The sequence below is a fragment of the Phaseolus vulgaris genome, chromosome 9, assembly GCF_000499845.2.
Source record: "Phaseolus vulgaris cultivar G19833 chromosome 9, P. vulgaris v2.0, whole genome shotgun sequence".
Taxonomy (NCBI): Eukaryota; Viridiplantae; Streptophyta; class Magnoliopsida; order Fabales; family Fabaceae; genus Phaseolus; species Phaseolus vulgaris.
Window position 1 is genome coordinate 9278985 of NC_023751.2, and position 8031 is coordinate 9287015.

The 8031-nt window shown below is 36.5% G+C and overlaps 1 protein-coding gene across 1 annotated transcript; it reads left to right on the top strand.

Annotated features, from left to right (window-relative positions):
• The first annotated feature begins 7121 nt into the window (after positions 1 to 7121).
• On the top strand, positions 7122 to 8031 carry LOC137822197 (phosphatidylinositol/phosphatidylcholine transfer protein SFH6-like). Its single transcript, XM_068627097.1, has 3 exons — positions 7122 to 7305; positions 7535 to 7799; positions 7980 to 8031. The coding sequence occupies exons 1-3, from the start codon at positions 7290 to 7292 to the stop codon at positions 8029 to 8031; spliced, it is 333 nt and encodes a 110-aa protein (XP_068483198.1). The 5' UTR covers positions 7122 to 7289.

The window sequence follows — 8031 nt, forward strand, 5'->3', positions numbered from 1 at the left end:
TCTTAAAGCAACTTCAGGAGCATTAGTGATGTTGAAAGGCGTGAGGAAGAACAATTTGTATTACTATCAAGGTAGTACAGTGGTGGGGACAGTAGCGACAACAACTTCTAGCTCTAAGAAGGATGTCGAGGCAACGAAGTTGTGGCATATGAGGTTGGGACATGCTGGAGAGAAATCCTTGCAAATTCTTACCAAGCAGGGACTGTTGAAAGGTACGAAGGCTTGCAAACTTGAATTTTGTGAGCATTGTGTTCTGGGAAAACAACGAAGAGTGAAGTTTGGCACTGCAATTCACAATACCAAGGGTATTCTGGATTATGTGCATTCAGATGTGTGGGGACCTGCCAAGACTCCGTCAATCGGAGGTAGGCATTATTCTGTCACTTTTGTGGATGATTTTTCCAGGAGAGTTTGGGTGTTTACTATGAAGAACAAAAATGATGTGCTTGAAATTTTCCTTAAGTGGAAAGGTCAAGTTGAAAACCAAACAGGAAGGAAGATTAAGGTTCTCCGAACAGAAAATGGAGGAGAATACAAGAGTGATCCGTTCCTGAAGGTATGTCAAGATTGTGGCATAGGTCGACACTTCACTGTTAGAAAAACACCACAACAGAATGGGGTGTCGAAGCGTATGAACAAGACACTTGTGGAGAAAGTTCGTTGTATGTTGTCTAATGCTGAGTTAGGGAGAGAGTTTTGGGCTGAGGCTGTGACATACGCTCAACATCTCGTCAATCGTTTGCCATCATCTACTATAGATGGCAAAACCCCGTTAGAGGTATGGTCTGGAAAACCTGCAACTGATTATGATTCTTTGCATGTTTTTTGTTCTATTGCATATTATCATGTGATTGAATCAAAGTTGGATCCACGGGCAAAGAAGGCTTTTTTCATGGGCTTTAGTCCTGGAGTGAAGGGATACCGTTTGTGGTGTTTAGAGGCAAAGAAGACGATTATCAGCAAGGATGTTACCTTTGATGAATCTTCCATGTTAAAGAAGGTAAATCCAGAAGAAGCTGATAGTACTCCACAATAGGTGGAGTGTGCCCGGAAGTAGGTGGAGTTTGAGCCGACAGTGGTGATCCCAACACGAAATACCACAAGTGACTCTCCTATGACAGAAGAAGAGTTAGATGAGAAAGAGGTTCCTACCCAAGAATCTCAACAACAATCAGCGCCAATTGCAGTTAGAAGACATAGGCGAGATATTCAGAAGCCTGCTCGTTGCATGGATATGGTTGCCTATGCACTTCCAGTTGTTGATGACATTCCATCCACTTACCCAGAAGCCATTCTGAGTTCAGAGAGTGGTAATTGGGCAGGTGCGATGGAAGAGGAGATGCAGTCTTTGAAGAAGAACAAGACATGGAAGCTGGCACAATTACCAAAAGGTAAGAAGGCAATTGGGTGCAAATGGGTATTTGCAAAGAAAGAAGGATTTCCTAATAAAGAATATGTTCGCTACAAGGCAAGGTTGGTTGCTAAAGGCTTTGCTCAGAGGGAGGGAATTGATTATAATGAGGTATTTTCTCCAGTTGTTAAACATTCCTCCATTCGAATTTTGTTGGCCTTGGTAGCATAGTTGAATTTGGAGCTTGCTCAACTTGATGTAAAGACCGCGTTCCTACACGGTGATTTGAAGGAGGAAATCTATATGACTCAACCAGAAGGATACAAGGTTGATGGTAAAGAAGATTGGGTTTGTAAACTTAGCAAATCGTTGTACGGACTGAAACAATCTCCGAGACAGTGGTACAAACGATTTGATAAGTTCATGAAGGATCAGAAGTACAAGAGAAACAAATATGATCACTGTGTGTATTTGCGCAGACTTGAAGATGGTTCCTACATTTACTTACTCTTATATGTTGATGATATGCTGATTGCAGCAAAGAGCCAAGTTGAGATTGACAGGTTAAAGGCTCAGTTGAGTAAAGAGTTCGAGACGAAGGATTTGGGGGAAGCCAAGAAGATTCTCGGCATGGAGATAAACAAGGACAGGGAGAGGGGAAAACTTTGGTTGTCACAGAAGCAGTATTTGCAAAAGGTACTACAACGTTTTGGTATACAAGAAGATACAAAACCTGTAAGTACCCCACTTGCTCCTCATTTGAAATTGAGTAGCCGTTTATCTCCGACGACTGATGAAGAACGAGAATACATGGCGAAAGTCCCATATGCAAATGCAATTGGAAGCTTGATGTATGCAATGGTGTGTACAAAACCAGATATTTCACAGGTTGTGAGTGTTGTTAGCAGGTACATGCATAATCCGGGCAAGGGACATTAGCAAGCTGTGAGATGGATTCTACGGTACCTCCAAAATACCTTAGATGTTGGATTGACATTTGAGCAAGATGAATCACTTGGTCAATGCATAGTTGGATATTGTGATTCTGATTATGCAGGTGGTTTGGATAAGCGACGGTTTACAACTGGCTATTTGTTCACTTTAGCAAAAGCGCCAGTTAGTTGGAAGTCTACCTTGCAGTCGTCTACGACAGAGGCAGAGTATATGGCAATTACAGAGGCTGTGAAGGAAGCAATTTGGCTTCATGGGTTGCTTAAAGACTTGGGAGTTGGTCAGAAACAACTTGAGTTATATTCTGACAGTCAAAGTGTTATTCATTTAGCAAAGAATCAAGTCTTTCATGCACGGACGAAGCACATTGATGTTCGTTATCACTTTGTGCGTGAGATTCTCGAAGAAGAGGAGATTGTTCTCCAGAAGATTCACACTACGGAGAATCCTGCAGATATGCTCACCAAGGTGGTTACAAGGACCAAGTTTGAACATTGTTTAGACTTGGTTAATATCTTGCACATTTGAAGTTGGCGCCCGGAGGCGCAAATTTGAAGCACTACAAAGTTTGTTTTTGTTAGGTTTTGAGAAGATTTGTTTTAGGTGAGACTTAAAATTAAGCCAAGGTGGATATTTGTTGATTTTGGCTTAATCCCAAATCCCACATCGGTGGGTTCATTGTTTGGGAAGAAGGTTTGAGGGTTATAAATTAAACTCTCCTCCTTCACTGTTAGATATCCCAATTTGTAATATCTTCTCCCATAATAATAAAAGTGGGCTATTTTGTGCTCGGAGATTAGGCTAAACATGCCGAACTCCGTTAACAAATTTTCAGGTGTGTTTTTTCCTCTTTATCTCTTTTATTATTCCGCTTTATTTATTCAATATTATTTGTCGGGTAGCTCTGTTAGAGTTCTGTTTTAGTGAGAAAATTACCCGTTTTTCCCAACAGTATACATCGATGTATGAATGTTTGTATGTATTGCTATGACATATGAATTCTCTTGGTTCTAAGGCTGATTAATATCTTTTTCCTTTCTAGTTACTAGGAGAACCTGGAAGTGGTGGATCATCCACGCCATCAATGGTTGGGGCTGTCAAAAAATGGCAAAAGTCTGACCCTCAGAAAGCCTGGACACATGGAGAAGATTGTCAGAGGCAAATTCAGCAAATTAAACTTGGTAAGCAAATTAGCAAAGGAACAATGGAATGCATATAAATCTGTGATTGAAAGCTGCAGCATGCTCAGATCAAACAAGGTATTTCTTGGAAATTAGTTTTGACATCAATTTAATTGAACTAATTTTAAATCAGAATTTGTATACTCATTTAACTAAAGTAAATTGCTGGACAATTCTTCCTGTCACAATCAGATAAATTAAATGTTGTGTGTCCCTATGATATTCTTGCTCTGGATTAGCCTTTTACACTTTTTTTTACAGTTTTTGAAGAAGTGGTACATCTTTACTGATTATGTACACTTCTCTTATTGCTTTGATGGTTTATCTAGAGCTACTCTGGAGAGGAGTATAGATTAGAAGCTTATTTGCAGGCAATAACCATACTCATTATATGTTTCGGACCATAATCTGATTGTGGTTGGATTATATAAATACACTTCCCGTATTGCCTTGATGGTTTATCTAGAGCTACCCTGGAGAGGAGTATAGATTAGAAGAAGCTTATTTGCAGGAAAAAAAAATACTCATTATATTTTCCAGACCATAATCTGATTGTGGCTGGATGTATAGTTGGAACTCAACTGAAATTTTGGCATCTTTATTGCACCTCTTGACACCCTTCATACTTGATATGACCTTGTTGCCTGAGAATTATGAACTTCATAGTTCACAGTAAACTCAAATCTTATAATTAAGGAATGATGTGAAAAATTGTGGCCCAACTCTAATGGTCAGTTTTGTAACACTTAGCAATGAACAATGGAGTGTTTGTAAATGAGATTGATTTAAAAATTATATTTTTGGAAATACATTATACATCTATTAGTTTTTCACCCCAAGTTTGAAGGGGAGCTGACCCTTTGGGAGGGAGGGGGCCAGAGGGCAAAATTGAAAAGTTTCTTTTGCGTCAAGAGACGGAGGAGCAATCAACATAGGTTATTCCTAATTTGCTTCTCATGCCCAGAAATTAAATTTGATATTGTGACTATCAACATAGGTTATTCTATGATTCTTGTCGACTTAATTTCAAGTCTGCAGTCATTGTAGTCGGGATTTCAGTTAGAGGTTGTAAACTTCACAAGTTCAATTGTGATAAGATTTCTTGTTTAAGACTTGTATTTTATTTTGTCAAGTTCTACTATTTTTCATATATAGTAACATTTCTTCTTTCATGTGGATTTTTTTAACTTTGAAATTCAAATTGCGTTATCAGTGGATAGAACTACCTTCTGAACCTAACCAAGAAGCAGTTATTAAAGCGCTGTTTAGTGCAAAAGATGCCATGCTGAGGATTAGATACCATATGCGCCTGATGTTGATAACCATTGAGCACTTGTTTTTACTGTTCTCTGTTCATATGATGTTGATTTATGTCATACAAAATATGTCTTGGTGAAACGCATACCCTTGTAAATTTTTCGATTGAAAATTAGTGACTTTAATTTATCCATACCTCTTTAGGTACTACATTTCTTATCTTGTGAATAAGAATGATCATACATCTAAGTTTCACTATTTACTTGCAAATAATATAGGCCATCCCAATGATTCATACGGAAGTGTTAAGGTTGGATTCACTTTATGGTCAATCTACTTGCTATCTGTGCATTCCATAGCATGCATTGCTATAATACACTGTAGATCAAGAACTGAAAAAGTCCCATATCAAAATTTCTTGCACTACCAAGTGATTACTTTGTTAGTGTGTTGGCTTAGAAAGTACAATTTAGTACCTATATCATAAACTTGTTTCAGGGAGTTAAATATGTAAATAAACTATTCATACATTTTCAGCTAACAACTTAGGCTTTTGAGATCCGTTCATAGCATGGTTCTAGGGCCTATATGGCCAAGTGGTCTAGAGTTCAATCCTTAGCACCTTCATCCGTTTAAAAAAAATTGAATTGCAACACAAGCATGGTGGGTTGTGCATTGTCCACGCTTCAAACCTAAAGATCTCTTGCTTGAAGGGGCACATTAGACATGTTAAAATAAGATAATTTTTGTAACAGATGATACACAAAATAAGATCATTTTATTAGCCTGTTCTTGTTAAGTAGCCCTCAAACCACTGCTCACCCCATTTCAAATCAACATAAAAGCAATTGATCATTTAACATCTTCAGATTTTGGTATAGTTGATTCATGACGATAATTTAATACTTGAACCTTCTGGGGTGTATCTTCTTTTAGTATTTAGGAGTGTCACAACTCGGGTTCAGTTAAAACATAAAACAGAGTTATTATGTTTCAACTTTGTCAATTATGAACCCTTGAATCAATCAGAAAATTCATGTTTACTGAGCATAATTGCTATATTTCCCTATTCAACTCATTCAATTGTAGTCAGAGATTTGGTGTTATAAAATCATATTTCTGTTGGGTTCATTATTTAATTATTATTATTTTTGACAATTTATGACTAAAGAAGACTTATAAGTTAATTTCAATGTGTACAGATTGAACCAGAATCACAAACGCAACTTCTAGATGGTACATTGAACTTGGAAGGAGTACTGTTGGCTGGAGTGCCAGGGGCAGGAGGATTTGATGCAGTCTTTGTTGTTTCTTTGGAAAATTCAAGCAGCAATGTGACAAAAATATGGAGTTCACATAATGTTCTTGCCTTGTTGGTTAAAGAAGATCCTTGTGGCGTAGTTATTAATTTTATAACTTCTGCAAGCAATCCCATCACCATATCATCAATTTATTGGGAAAATAATTACATTTTACCAACCGTTTTAGAGAATTTAAATTTTTCTATATATCTCAATAAAAACCAAACAGGTTACTTAAGGTGTTTATATTAAAGTTGATGACTATAACATGGGAAGGCAAAAAGAAAAACCCATGTTTCTCCTCCACACAAAATAGAGCTTTTCCTGTAAATAGTGTGTTATTTTCCCTTTAATGATTTCTTAATCATAGTATTAATGCTTGACGATATAATATGTAATATTTAAAATTCAATAATTAAAAATGAGGTATATTGTATGTATAAAAAATATTCCTCCACCGGGTATATTAAATGAATTATTTTTTGTTTTATTCGCTCCGCTTCTCTTTAATCATAGTGTTACATCTTTTTTCTGTCTCTTGGATTAATCCATCACAGAGGCTATTTTATCTTTATCACTCGTCTATGGACTGTATTAATTATCCATGAATTTCTCCAATATTGAGAACCGCAGCACAGCCACAAATGGTGATTAATCTGGAAGTGAATTTACCATTTTATATATTTTAAAATGAACTTTTAAAACAAATTGTGGCATTGTATAATCCAAAGCACACTAAATTATGTTATATGAAATAATAGAAACATGTCAAAAGAAGGTAAGATTAGCAAATAATAGAAACAGCTCATAAAGGTAGAATAAGAATTAAAAAGAAATATGAAGAAGTTAAAGAGAAAGGTAAATTGGAGGCAAGTTGAACATCATGAACTCATGAATGGTGGACCCACCAAGGCAAAGTTAGGAAAATAACATCTGAAGCAAAAAAAAAAAAAGTGATAATAGAGATAATTTATATGTGAATGAGGTGAAGCATATATATGATAGATTTGTGTATCAATTTGTTCATTAGATTTCTTTGTTTATGAGAATATAACGTTGTATCCAAATTTACTGTATCATTAATTTTGTCTTCCGCCGACACTTTGTGTTTCCTCTTCATTATTAACGAACACTCCGAAAAGAAAATAACCAACTTACGTGTCATTCAACCCAAACCAAAAAGTTATAAATTTTGAAATTTATCTGTGCCTTTGATTTCTGTTTCACTACCATTCCATCTTCGCTGACATGTCAACCAACAACTGTGAGTAACTAAAGCTCTCCTTTCCTTTATTGTTTGGAATTGTACTTTATCATAGTTATTTCAATGTTTCTTTGTTAGGAATTTGTATAAAGATTTCATTTCTTTTAGATTCAAAGGTGTGAATTAGCTAGCTGAGCGTGATTGAATGGAATTAAGCTTCAATGGATTGGATACTTGCCAATAAATTATTAGTTCTTTGTGAAATTGAGTTTATTGTTATTTTGATTAGGCTTTGAAGGATTGGATGAAAGAAGAGAGAGGAAACTGAGTTTCGAGAATAATTCAGAGGATGACCGGTGGACAAGAATTGGCAGTCTGAAAAGGAGAGCACTAATGCATCAACCAAGCAGAAAAGGTGGTAGCAGGAGCAATTCCCTCTCCATTGAGGATGTTCGAGATGTTAAAGAGCTCCAAGCAGTGGATGCATTTCGACAGGCGCTTGTGTTGGATAACTTGCTACCTCCAAGAAATGATGACTACCATATGCTATTGAGGTCCCAAACACTCTTACTAGTTTTTGTTTGTGTTTTTTTCAATACAGGCCTAATGGCTCTAGCATGATCTTTTTGCATATTTTTCTGTTGATAAACGTCTGACAGAGGAAATTCACATATGGATATGACTTGTTTACCTTGTTGTATTGTTTAAAGATGAATTTAGCACATTTCTTGCAGATTCTTGAAAGCAAGGAAGTTTGATATTACTTTAGGTAATGGCACCCTGTAA